This window comes from Haliotis rubra, unplaced genomic scaffold, assembly GCF_003918875.1.
Source record: "Haliotis rubra isolate DU_JTF1 unplaced genomic scaffold, ASM391887v1 Scf266, whole genome shotgun sequence".
NCBI lineage: Eukaryota > Metazoa > Mollusca > Gastropoda > Lepetellida > Haliotidae > Haliotis > Haliotis rubra.
In genome coordinates this window covers 306,487-320,909 of record NW_025766736.1, presented here as the reverse complement: position 1 = coordinate 320,909, position 14,423 = coordinate 306,487, and the positions used below count along the sequence as shown (strand labels likewise).

The following is a 14,423-nucleotide window of genomic DNA, read 5'->3' as shown; positions in this document are numbered from 1 at the left end:
ATTTTACGGAAATCACTGTCTGTGCTAATCAGACTGGAACTGATAAGGTGCCCCTATTAGTGATATGGAAATCATTAGATAAACAAATGCTTAGGCGGAGGAATTAGGACTGGATCATCTTTTTTCTACCCTCATAGACATACCTATGTCTCGAATACATCGATAAGTCGAATTTATTACTTGGTCCCCAGCGATTCGACTCATCGGGATTTGACTGTATCAGGTACGTCGACATTGTTTTACTGACATGTATACATTATGTGTTGTAAAACTACAGTCGAGCACTGTTGAAAACTTGTTATAAAGGAGTGAGTGTGGTTTTGTGCCGCTTTAAAGCAATATTTCTGTAATGTCACGGCGGGTATACCTGAAATTGGCTTTACATGTTGTTGCCATGTGGGGAATCGAACTCGGATCTTGACCGTGACGAACTTTAACTACCGGTCTACCCCGCTGGAATATACTGACGTAAATAAATAGGGGAACACCGCTTCATCGCGGAATCTCTCTGTTCACCCACAGTGCATTTTTTTACAAATCTTACACACAAAAACAATCTAAAGAATAGGGGAACATTTGTATCTTCATATCTTTCTTTATTTGTTTCCCCCTGTAAATGAACACTATTGTGATTAAATAGTTATTAAGGTTCATTGTGGTCCAGCATGAAGCAAACTAACCGAACTGATTTAACCTGTATGTGGGTTAGTATGACGACAACATGGAGGTGATTCTGCGGCTTAAAATGTGTTTTGTTCCTGATTCCTAAGGGCCAAGTGAGACTATAGTGTGTCAATATTTCTAAAATCAGATCTCTTTTTGCCGGTAGTAAGAACTATTATCTCATTTTGTTTAGCCTTTGTTAGTGTGAACTTGCGTAGTTCCTCGAGATGACATTGTATGTGTTCACTGCGTCCCATGCCTGTTGGCCTTGGCCGACTTTGGCCGACTTTGAAAACGTTCACAGATGTGAAGTATAGAACCTGACATCAAGCATCATCTACATGAGCTTCTCTACTTCCGTCATCTGGTGTTGTGATAGTCACAGGAACCAGTGAATCTTGTTTCAGTATGGATGCATTCGAAAGCAGTCCCAGATACGTTTTTGGATGTAAATGAGCCGACAGGATGTTCAATTGTTTCTTCCTTGTTAGATCGTTCTCTACTTTCGGTTTCCTTCCATGTCAAGTTGACCCCATGATATAATTGGAATACTGTGGAAATCGGCGTTGAATCTCACTCACTCACTCACTCACTCACCCACCCACCCACCCACTCACTCACCTCACTCAACTCACCACCCACCCACCCTGCAAAACATGCAGTACTCAAGCTGTTTAGGGACGAAGGAATAGCCGAGTGGTTAAAGTGTTCGCTCGTTATGCGTAAGGGGCGGTAGGGTAGCCTAGTGGTTAAAGCGTTGGCTCGTCACGCCGAAGACCCGGGTTCGATTCCCCACATGGGCACAATGTGTTAAGCCCATTTCTGGTATCCCCCGCCGTGATATTGCTGGAATATTGCTAAAAGCGGTGTAAAACTAAACTCAGGCAGTCAGTCAGTCGTTATGCGTAAAATTGTGAGGCCCATTTTTGGAGCCCCCAACGTAAAACTGTCAACGGCGTAAACTCAGTCACACGTTCACTCATTCAAGCACTATATACAACATAAAAATACAACAACACAAGTAAACCCGCAATATAGGCACCCAGTACAACACAATTAAACGCAAATGAAGACACTATCAAAAGCACCCCGTACAACACCACATCTGAAGACAGTACAGTATTAAAGCAGCCTGCACAAAAAAACTCCAGCTCAAGCATCGATACCTCAACCTTTATAGATTCACTATGAAATAATCCTTATCACACCCTACTTCAAGGCCATCAGCAACAAACGCCCATCTCATCCATCCTAACAGTACATACGTCGCGTACGCAACTAGTCTATCCCAGCAACTGTATATGACGCCATGCGCCTTCTCATTGAGAGTCATTAAAAAGCCGAGATCTGACGGTGTGGAAGAAGGCAGTCATAATTTCCAATTGTAGGAGTTATGAAAACAAGGCGGATGGCGTGGAAGTCTGTTTTGTGACAAACCACTCACCCGGTCCATTAGCATTTGAAACCGCCGCAAACTCAATTACTACAGCTTCAGCGATTCGGTGTGTAAACCTTCCGCTCTTCAAATGTGACGTTCCTACTGCTATAATGAAGACATTATCAGCATCGCCGGCGAATATTGCAGTCTAACCAGAATTGATGTCGGAATTAAGTTAAGCCGATAAGGACCCACATACTGCTCGTTGTTCTATCTTGACATTAGTGGTGGGAACTTTGTCTTTCCCAACGCAGTTAATGTGACATAATCGTCTAATCTCATTACATATTCTCCCGATGTCTGTCTTGTAGGGGTCGCTTGTTTATCGAGACTATAGTTCTCTGATGGAATGCATGCCCACACAGATTGTATGTCACAGTAAATAAAGTCTACGGCCTCAATTGAAGGCAATTGTCTTGACACTGTGAATAAATGCATGAGGAATTACCAAAAGGGATCTCTTCAATCCAATCCTGGTTTGCGAACTTACTGGAAGACTCGATATCTGAGACCGCGATTGTCCATACTAACAGGCAGAGTGCGTGATTCTGGATCCATCGGTTGTCCAACAGACGTAAAGAACCTTCTCTGACAATTACGGATTGATAGGGTCGGCCTCCAAGTGGTCATGGATTCCTGGCATTCTAGAACGCGTTCATGTTCTCCAGCACAGCCCCACCATTTCTTCATGTCCGACTCTGTCACAGACGGATGAAAGTCCTTTTCATGCGTATCGCGTGTCTATATGCTGACTTGCACGTTGATGGCCTGTATATTCAGCCTTTAGGTAAGCCATTTACGAATGATGGGAATGTTTCGGGCCTATTCGAGTTGGAGACAGATTGATTGGTAAATCTACAGTTGTAACATGATTGACGGTTCATCCTTCGCCAGAAGAGTAACCTTTAATTCCTTGTGCCGATCAGTAACCAAGACGTGTGACCTCGGTACGGTAGAGCGTATTCACAGGCTAGAAATAGACCCCGTTACACTCCCCGGGATGCATTACCTAAGAACATTAGCTTAAATAGACGATCGAGTAAGATGATGTTTGGGTTCGGGTATTTAATTCCCGTAATGGCGGCTCTGCCGATTGCTGAGGTACCTTGCCATCATATAATTCTCTTCATCCAAATTGTTTATAAGGGAAATGGTAGACCGTTGCCGGATCTGTGTTCCGTTAACCCAATTAAAGTACAGGGCAGGAGAGAAACATGTACCGTTACACGTTTTCATGCATTGCATGGTATTCTGGAACTGCCAGGTATCTGCCTGTCCGTTGATAATGGTAGGTGTTATGGTATTTATTGCACGCAGAATGTCTGGAAACAACGTAGAGGCGTCATCATGGTAATAAATCATAAATACAGACTGATTGATGTGTGGCGTTAAAAAAGTTAAAAAGGAGCCAAGGCTAAGTTTTCATTGACCAAGCAGATCTTTGTGGATCTGAATTCCACTTTGCGTTCTGAAACCCGTGAAGATCCGGGTTAGAATAGGTCTTCAGCAACCAATGCTTGTCGTAAGAGGAGACTAACCGGTTTGGATGGTCAGGCTCGCTAACTGGGCTGACACATGTCATTGTATCCCAGTTGCGTAGATCGGTGCTCATGCTGTTGATCACTAGATTGTCTGGTCCAGACTGGATTATTGACAGACCGCCGCCATACAGCTGCAATACTGCTGAGTGCGGTGTCAAAAACAAAAATACCCGAAGCAAACTGAACATAAAAAACGAAGTTTAAGCCAAGCTCGAGTTGTAAATCACTGACGCTGCTTTCCTCGTGACAAACATATTGAACTTTCTGATTAACCTGTATATTTCGTTGTTATGTGTGCAGGATTCTCTTGTGACATCCTTTGAACCTATGCTGTCTCCAGTAAATAGCCACGGTGTTGGGTCTCACGTGAAGCAAATAAGAAACTATCAAGAAATACTTGCATTACATCTGTTTGGTCACATGACACAAACAGACTGACAACCGATGGCATCGAGCACATTTTATCAAATGTCGTCTTGGTAGATGTGATCGGATCCAGAAGTTGACAGTAGCAACATTTTTGTTGAAAGCTGCGTAAAGCTGTAAGACACCTTCGAGATTAGATATTCGAAAGTTTAGCACGAAGACCGCTTCGTGATATTCACAGAACAGGCCCAGAAGATTCAACAGGAGGTATCTCTCGGGTGGGATTATGATCTTAGCAGGAATAGCTGCTGGAAACTTGTACCACAGTGCTTTGTCAACATGTCGTCACATTCCAATGAAATTGTCAATCCCGTGTAAACTGAAAATAGTTTGCTGTACCTTCTTACGCGCTGCTTATGTAAGTCTTAAACCTTTATCATTTTACACATTATATTCAAACATAAATCTATTTATTTATTTATTAATTTTTGTTTGTTTGTGGGGTGGGTTTCGAAAGACTGTAGGGCAAGACGTTCAAAATATTGCTGCACCTCACCCCTAACCCCGTGCTTGTAATGAACATCGAAATAACGGAATTGGAACGAAACGAAGCATAATCCTCAGCTTTCCAAACGTTTCTTTAGCAGATATGCGCTTTTCAAGAACTGCAGTGGCGTTCCATTTTCTCATATTTACAGCTATTTACAATTCCCCAGTGTAGCCAACGGCAAGTCTTACTGGTTAGAGAGCCAAATACATGTCAGTATATAAAAACGGAGAGACCAATCAAGAATTGCGATTTCTATCTGAACCGAATGTCTACCACAATCCCTTCCAGAAATACATGTTTATTTCATGTCGGTAAAACGTAACTAAAGTATCTTCCGGAAAACGCATATAACTGCGGAAGTTGGTCCCATGGATATGCTGGCTTGTCTATCCGGGGCATTTACAGTTATGTCTACAGTAGCCGTGGAGAAGGTATTATTAACCCGAATATCCGGAGCCGAGATTTCCTACCGCGAGTGACTGTCAGATAGGAAACTCCGGGCCCTTGCAGCAATTGCATCTTCCGGGGCAGACTGGTCTTCCGCTATTCACGAAATGAGTCGGGAAAGTATCGTCTCCTCTGCTTAATCTCGCCTACTATCGCCTTTTATGAAAAAGACAGTTTCTGATTTTAGTAGAGCCTCGTCTTCAAATTAATGGCTTCCGGTCAAACCACGTGACCCGACTGATACAAATACAGGCCGGTAGGCGCCTATGGGGTATAATTAGGTAAGCGTCGTGCCATGCTTGGTTTTAGTCGCACAACTAGCCACTGGAAACAGCCTTGAGAAAAAAATGGCAATTATTAAAGATTGTAAGGTCTGAGTTTTTCATTGTACAGCTGGGATCGATTTCATGGTCACTTGTAGTAGCTTCTAAATATTGTCCCGTGTTTTCATCGTCGTCTAAGGCTTGGGAGATGAGATGTGTCGTATTGGGAGAAATGCAAATTGGATTAGCTTGGCACTAACAAGGTTGGGATAGATTTTACGACCGACAATCTTATGAGTGTGAGTTTAAGAAATGCCATATTGGATTGTTTCTTCTGTACTGTGTTTTCAATTAAACTTCAAACGTTCTCGATGTAGTGGGTCCTGTGGATGAGAACTGATGGAACGGATGAGGTTTGGGGAAAGAGGGAGAACGGAAAATGCATGTTCTCACGAATAATGTGATTGGATACGTGACTCCAGTGTACGTCTGGACCTTCTCGGGTTGCCAGTACTCTTTGTCTTAGTGACTTAGTGAGTGAGTTTAATTTTACGCCGGTTTTAGCAATATTCCGGTAATATCACGGGGACACCAGAATTTGGCTTCACACGTTGTACCAAATGTGGGTAATCGAACCCGGGTCTTCGGCGTGATGAGCGAACACTTTAACCACTCGGCTACCCCACCACCCCTCTTTGTCTGAAAGCGAAAACACACACCTTGCCCAGCCCTTCGTTCACCCGTCCGACATCTGCAGTGATTTCCTCTCCGCCTCTACAGCATCCCAATAAGCCAAACCCACTTCCCCGCACCAACCCACACCAAGGCGAATCTTTACCGCCACCGCCACCCCACACTAAGACTAATCTCTGAAGCCACTAACCTACGTTTTCCCCATACAAGCAGGCTAATGTCTACTGCCCAAACCCACTGGACCACAACCAGGCTGATCACTACCTGAAGATCCGGGTAGGAATTGATCTTCAGTAACCCATGTTTGTCGATAAAGGCAAGTAACGGGATCGGGTGGTCAGACTCGCAGACTGAAGCCCAATTACGCTCCGAATTACTTGGCACTGTGTAAAACAAATAATGTCGTTTGAGTAAACGTTCTTTTTCATCGTTCTTGGTATTAATTTTCGACAGAACCTTTATTGCCAATATTATGTTATGTGATTTATGTTGAGCGAAGTTTTCATTAAGGAACAAGTTCAGAGATTATATTTTCTTGACTGAGGATACTGACTAACTGAAAGTCCACGTAGATGATATTTCACTACTGTACTGTGTTGGAAATGTTTGTATACAGTTCTTATTAAATACGGGACAGAAAGGTAGCCTAGTGGTCACTCGTCACGTCAAGACCCTATTTCGATTCCCCACATGGTTACAATGTTTGAAGCCCATTTCCGGTGTCTAAAAGCTAAAAGCGGCGTAAAACCATGCTCACTCACTCACTCACTCACTTCCTTGTTCAATGCCTGACATTAGGCATTAGACTGACAATTATTCCCAGAAATACAGTTATCGTATTCAATATATATGCACAAATCCAAATGGAGCCGAGAACAAGCTAGTCTTCCCAAGTCATTCTATACTTGATTAGGACTTCTATTCAATTTAAGCTCAAGGGCCTACGAGACAATCTAATTCGGCATTGATATAAGTGGAGAAACCAAAGACGGGTGACTGCTAGACAGTATTGTATGTGTCAGGTATACATGTACCTCTACTGATGCAGGTTCACTCAGTTGGCGAGCACTATAAACCCAGCGTAAGTCCGGACCAGTCCAAGCATCAACATACGCACATGCATACACACACGTCGTATCCATTAGTCTCACACACGTCTTTAAACCACATCTACCTCATATTAACCTGGGGGCTGGTGTTGCCTAGTGGTTAAAGCGTCCGCTCGACACGCGGAAGACCCGGGTTCAATTCCCCACATGGGTACAATGTGTGAAGCCCATTTCTGGTATCCCCTGCCGTGATATTGTTCGAATATTGCAAAAAGCGGCGTAAAACTGAATTCACTCGCTCACTCGCACTAACGTAGGAAAATCGTATGAGACATGACAAGAGTTACATTTTATATCTTCAACAGGTGTCTTATGCAGCCTGAAAGCAAGGACCCCAGTTTCCACTTCGAGCAACGCGGACCGGTCACCATGAAGGGGAAGAAGGAACCGATGATGACGTACTTCCTGTCCAGAGAGAAACCGGAAGTTGCTGTCAAACCCCCGACGAAAGTATGCGAGGTGTAAAAGTTGTACCTCAACGGCGTGACGTGACAATATTCTGCATTGCCGACACCGACGCTGGAAACAACGGTGGAATGTTTTGGTGTGGTCTGGTCCGACCCCTGGGTCTGAGGTGCGGTTCCTTTTGTTGGGCCGTGGCAAGGCTTTAAGTGTATTGTTCTGTTAATTGTATAAGGGTTCCACAAGTCGTTGTTTTGATGGGTTTGTCCTCGCTATGGGCTCGAGCTGACCTTTGCATGCCTTGACCACTGCCTAACGTTCCACAAAGCGATCTTAACACTGTGACTGTAAGAAAGCTATGTTAAGGCACGTGTGCTAAGATCACATTAGCACTAAGATCGCTTGTGGAACAGGGCCCTGTACATTTGATATTTGAACGGGACAGGCTGTTCAGAGAAACTGGGTCACAGGAAGCCGGCATCTGCCAATTTAAAAATTTTCAGATCTGAGAAAATCATCGATCGTTTATTATACAGCCTTCATATTAGTAGTGGCTTTGATGGACTATGTTGAATCACGCATGTGTCAAGCACATACAGTGCCTATAGTTTTGTCCATCAGCAGTACCAAATATGGACATTGTCCATGAGTCTCACAACTGTCATTGTTTATTAATCTGTTAACAGTGTCGTAGTAATCATTATCAAGCCTAGCCGGTGTGTATGTACATTGTCAAGCCTACCCGAGGTATACATGCACTGTCGGTATGTATAACAGTGTCAGGCAAGGCAGTAAATGTGCAAAGGATAATTCATTCCCCTTGGAAATGTTTCTGGGTTGGATAAATATAGGTGCCCAACTCCTATACAAGTGTGAGGAATCTATCACCTGAATTTTATTTTCCGGATGGAAGCAATAACCTAGGTATAATTTTCCAACGGAAGAATTTGCCAGGGATATGAATCTTCTGTTACTTACATACACAGTGCCAAGCTTTGTCTGTGTACATATGCAGTATGGAGGATTTTCGGTGTATTTATGCATTTTCAAGCATTATTGATGTATATATGCAATGTCAAGCATAGTCGGTGTATATATCCAGTGTCAAGCATAGTCGATGTATATATCCAGTACCAAGCATAGGCGGTGTATATATATCCAGTGTCAAGCATATCTGGTGTGTATAGCCAGTGTCAAGCTTAGCTGGTGTATATATCCAGTGTCAAGCTAAGCTGGTATATATATCCAGTGTCAAGCTTAGCTGGTGTATATATCCAGTGTCAAGCTTAGCTGGTGTATATATCCAGTGTCAAGCTTAGCTGGTGCATATATCCAGTATCAAGCTTAGCTGGTGTATATATCCAGTGTCAAGCATACCTGGTGTATATATCCAGTGTTAAGCATACCTGGTGTATATATCCAGTGTCAAGCATAGCTGGTGTATATATCCAGTGTTAAGCATACCTGGTGTATATATCCAGTGTCAAGCATAGCTGGTGTTGTATATATCCAGTGTCAAGCTTCGTAGGTGTAAATATGCTATATATTCCGCTATCATGCGTAGATGGATATATAAGCAGCATCAAACAGGCTGTGTTAACGTGCAGTGCAAAGCATGGCGGAGCAACGATTACATACCGTCCCGTATTGCTTATAGGGAGTACATGTTGTTTTAAACCGTATGATCAATATTGCAGCTATTCGTGGCTTGGTTTGGGTATAAGCAGGCAACATCAGACAGAATGTCGAAAAAGCAGAATCGTAAACAGGAGGGAGTATTAACACAAAAATCCCTACTCATGCACCAGCAGATGAAGTATAGGATATAAGTGCAACTGCCGCGACAAGGAAGATGATTGTCTGACACCGTAATACCATGTTACGTTAGAACCCGGCGCTGAGAAATATGTATTGATGTGTCGGTTTGTTTTGACCATGCGCCAGGCTGGCAAACATCATATACAAATAATTTGGCGGTCTCTGATGAAACATCTAGCTTTATCTGCAGTCCAAAAGCATTTATATATATATATACAATTGTGAATAATATATTCAAACCAAATATGTGTACATATCGGTACAGATCGATACATGATTACTTGTTGCTCAGTCTTGTTTGATTTTAGTTGTAAAGTGCATTGTTGGTTACACTGACAATCTTGCAATAATCAAACTACTTTATTGATGAGTATGTTTGTGTAGCACAATATTCATTACCATTACTGACCAATAACAGAACGTATTTAATAACACAGTGCACATAACTCTTTCTATCATGGACATTTGGTATATTGTTGTTTGTTTCTGATACATAATTCTGCAACCAAAGGTGATTGTTAGATTCTTGTACACACACTTTCGTTATTGTCTAATCGGTCGCTCATCCATCCATCCACTTGGCTGACGGAACATGTAACACGTACAGTGTCTTTTAGAGGTAAGGGTGGACACCCTCCTCTGGGTCCAGTGGTACTGGTTTCCAGGACGCAAACGCAATGGATCGTTCATGTTCCCATTCATTAAGATGACAACCGTTTGACACTTGATGCTGTGTTCTGAGAGTGACCGTTCGTTTATAAACAGGTGAACGTACTAGGGATCGATTCGTCGATCGAACAGATTTGTGATTTTCATTGTACATTTTAATCCAAGCATCTGTTTATGTATACCAAATTAATGTATTTGTGAACTCACTAAAACGCCAAAATACCGCTGCTTTAAACAATTAAATGCAATATCAAGAGTGAGTATTCGTCAGGTAATAACGTACTAACTGCGGGTAACTAGATGATCATTATTCCAAACGTTGCTTTCTAGGCGCACAACATTACGATATATGTAGCAATATGTGTAGTGTGTGTTGTGAATGTTAATCCATTGCCTCTACATGCGGTGAGCGGCATAAGGTGTTTCAATGGAAAAGTATCCCCTTACTGTAGATACGTGTACCACCATTACCTGATACCTAATGGTCGTGTACACACAACACGTGTGGTGCGAGTGTGACTAGATAGCGTCGTCTTAATCCGTATTTCGGTTTATCAGTATTTCGATTTATCATAGTGTATAGTGTACACTGAACTTGCATCAACTAATTACAATAAATTAAGGGTAGTCATCGAGCCATAACAAATAGCTGGAAGACCTTGAGTTGCGTGTGACGCTGTAGTGAAAATTATTTTTCGGCATACGTCATTTGTACGGCATATTGATTAAACAAAAAGGGACAAATATATTTGAAGAAACAACATATGGTAAGTAAACTGACTGACTGAGTTTTGTTTTACGCCGCTTTTAGCAATATTCCAGCAATATCACGGCGGGGGACACCAGAAATGGGCTTAACACATTGTACCCATGTGGGGAATCGAACCCGGGTCTTCGGCGTGACGAGTCAACGCTTTAACCCCTAGGCTACCCCACCGCCCCGGTAAGTAAACACAAGCCAAACACCTTTTATGAAATGATTGCTCGATGACTACCCTTAACTCAACCAAATCATAGCAACAGTGTTTCAGTTCCTTCCATACTCTGCAGACATGGCCATCCGATCCCCATTGGTTACAGGAGAGAAATATTATCATGGAATCCGTACGGGATCGGCCTTTTGAGCTTGTTGGAACTTTTAGGTGATCCAGAAGCATTGACAGAGGCCAGAGTTGCAGACAGTGAATTCTTAGTTGCCAAATATTGATAGATGAATTTTAGATTTGTTTTCAAGCCAAATAATAGCTTGTTAGTTGGTGCCTTTAATACAGATTATAGCATTAGCTGCATCCGTTTCCTCGATGACTGCCTATGTCTAAAAAAATTATCACTATCTGGTTATTATAATATGTAATTGAGGAAACATTGTTTGCGTTTTAAACATGTGGTACCGGCAGAAGAGAATCTGCATATGCTCATATAGTGACAGGAATGTTTGACGATCTACACTAGCGGACAAATATACTATCTATCTGGTGTTATTAGCACCGTGGAAAGACTGTTTTCATAACACTAACATACGTATGAATTTAGAGTCAACCTGTGAACTATGCGCTCAGGAAACAATGTAAATGTATTCTTTAGCCCAATCAAATTATTATTAAATTTATCGGGTACATATATCACAGTGTATTCTTTCTCATCCCTTGAAATTGCTGCACTATATAATATGAATTTAAACCAGTTAGTAGCTGAGTCATTGCATGTGCGCTGAAAATAGTAATTGTGAGGATGAACGAAAATTTGAAAAATAACGTTAATAATTGAATTTATCCGTTATTTTAAGAAAACGTAAATCTCAAACATATGAAAGTATTAGTAGTAAAAACAAAACTGCGAGGTTCAAATCTAGCCTGGTTTAATGCCTGTGCAGTTTTTATCATTTTGTAAGAATTTAAAGAATTATTTGCGTAGTGTGTGAAAAACACGCCGAGAACGGTTACTTTTGTCCGGTAGTGTACTGAGTCACTTCTTCCGTCATTCAGGAGACGGTAGGGCATGATTATAGAATGATGTAATTTATAATGTACAGCTTTATCTCAATGTTGTGTCTGTGATATTCATGTGATATATATATCCCTGTTTAGATACAAAGGAGGCATTGACAGTAGCATTGCCTATATCTCATTTTCAATGTGTATGGTTGTGTTTATTTATTTTGTTGTAGTCGTACAGCCACTGGCAAACAACGTAAGAAATTCAAATGCCAAGATTCCTTTCTCAGTGTCCCTGTGTAAATCTATACAGTGAAAACCCGTTAATTCCTATCAAATCACCCGGATGAAAAGACTTTCGGATCTACGAATCATATTGGAATCTGTACTGTATCGTCTCGACTAGTTTTCCAGATAATAGGGGTCCGATTTAATGAGTTTTTTGCTGTGTGCAATGTGTTTGTGTAACGTCCGAAAAAGTGCTTGTCGAAATAAATGCGCAGATAAGGTGCGCATTTGACACTTTGCTTTTATATCATGAAGACGCCCATTGGTTGATTGACGTCATGTGGTTTGTATTTATTGATTTTGTTTACTGGAAGTATCGTATTTCCCAAATTTGATTGGTAAACGTACAATACCCATTTTTAAGCTATAATCATAATTGTACGCTGTCGATGATGTATACCCTCTCCAAATTATTTATTTATGCAGAGTATATTTTAAAAAGCCATGTTTTATCACATCATTGTTAACTTATTTCAATATATATTTCGTGCAAATTTTTAAAGGATACTCGTCGATTGTATGTTGACCATTAAGTGTTATTCATAGCAACCTTCAGACAAAATGCCTTCAGAATTGTTCTCAATGTATGCGTTAAAGTAATGTCTGGTCTGACATTATGTCGTTAGGAAATAATAACTGTCAATACAGAGGAAATGTCGAGCATTGTTGCAGTCTCGTATATTTGACCGACACGGTAGTTGAGTTTGGTTACAATACAGTTGTTACATATCAAGTTGACCTCACGACGGTGGCCATTTGTTTGTTGTATACAAGTGTGTATTTATATACGGCACCCATAATAAACAAACAATACATAATGGAGTTTAATTTTAGTTATTTGAGCATACCCCGTGAAGATCCGGGTTAGACTTTGTCTTCAGCAATCTGTGCTTGTCGTAAGAGGTGGCGAACAGGCACGCACAGACTAACGCTTAGTCTCTGAATATATACTTCGCATCACAAGTTTAGACGCATTTAAAACACTCACTATATGTGTGTGTGTGTGAGAGAGAGAGAGAGAGAGTGAGTGTGTGTGTACTACTGTGTATATATATATATGTGTGTGTATGTATATATATATGGTTACATCGAAGATTGATATTTCTCCAATAACTTAGGGGAGCCAACTGTAAACCTTATGCAGATGAATTGCACGAGGATCATGCATCAAATTGCTGAAGAGCATGTGCAGATATTGTGCATCTGAACAGCTGGTTTTGGTGTATAGTTTTGTTAAACAGTACCTTTAACCAGAATGGAATATTTTGCAAAATTTAGTTTAGAACAGTTGCCTGAAGTAAGTGGCTATATTTACACTGGTAAGTCTAAACGTTTGATGGGAAGTATATATAATTTTGATTACAAACAAACCGTATAAATTGAAAAGGAGCCCCAGGGAGACCAGAGATTCAGAACCTGAGGAAATCTAGACTTGCTTCATTGAGAGCTTTAGCATTGCAGAGAGGGCTAGGCAGTAGGGAAAATAATGTTGTTCAGGATTGAGACAGACTAAGACACGCAGAATGATTGAGTCATGTCATCATATCCCAATTGCGCATGTCTGGACTCTTGATGTCAATCGCTGGATTGATTGTCAGGCAGGATTGTTTACAGACCGCTACCGTATAGCTCGAATGTTACTGAATGCTGTCTTAAACAACAAGCAAATGAATAATAAGGCATGTCATCAGAATGAATGAGTGAGTGAGTGAGTGAGTTGGGTTTTACGCCTTTTTAGCAATAATCCAGCAATATCACGGCAGGGCACACCAGAAATGAGCTTCACACATCGTGCGAACCCCATGTGGGGAATCGAACCCGGGTCATCAGCGTGACGAGCTAACGCCTTAACCACTGGGCTAGCCCACCGCCCGTCTTCAGGGGGCCAACGAGCTAATCTGTCGGTTGTACCGTTAGCCTTACACGCAGAAAGTCCGTGTTTGGTTCTCCATATATGTGCGGATCCCAATGGTCCCGTGTCGGTTGGAATATTGTAAAAGGCACATTCATATACCAACATAAATTCGGCCAAATTAATACTTCTGGACCCCGTTACCCAAAGTTATCTTAATGCTGCAGAGATCGTTTGTCCCATACTTCAACATAGGCTTCTGATAGTCGTACCGCTAAAGGCGCTTTGTGCAACGGGGCCCTGGTTCCTTGTGTCATAAACGGGGGTGTGGGTCCACTAACTGCAGCACTTGGGGTTCTTCTCACGCATAAGGCTGACAGGTCATGGTAT

General features: G+C 41.7%; 1 protein-coding gene and 1 long non-coding RNA gene across 2 annotated transcripts in view; both read left to right on the top strand.

Moving 5' to 3' along the window:
- The window catches only part of LOC124280368 (guanylate cyclase soluble subunit beta-1-like), a 60,200-nt gene extending 50,346 nt beyond the window's left edge, over positions 1-9,854 (top strand). The window contains exons 7-8 of the mRNA XM_046716273.1: positions 5,646-5,728; positions 7,376-9,854. Of these exons, the coding sequence (XP_046572229.1) occupies positions 5,646-5,728; positions 7,376-7,535 (243 nt within the window). The 3' untranslated portion in view covers positions 7,536-9,854. The remainder of the gene's footprint in view (positions 1-5,645; positions 5,729-7,375) is intronic.
- Positions 9,855-9,872: 18 nt separating this feature from the next.
- LOC124280376 lies at positions 9,873-12,999 on the top strand. The gene is made up of 2 exons (XR_006899667.1): positions 9,873-10,730; positions 10,908-12,999. It is a non-coding gene; the product is annotated as an uncharacterized LOC124280376 (long non-coding RNA).
- The last annotated feature ends 1,424 nt before the right edge of the window (positions 13,000-14,423 follow it).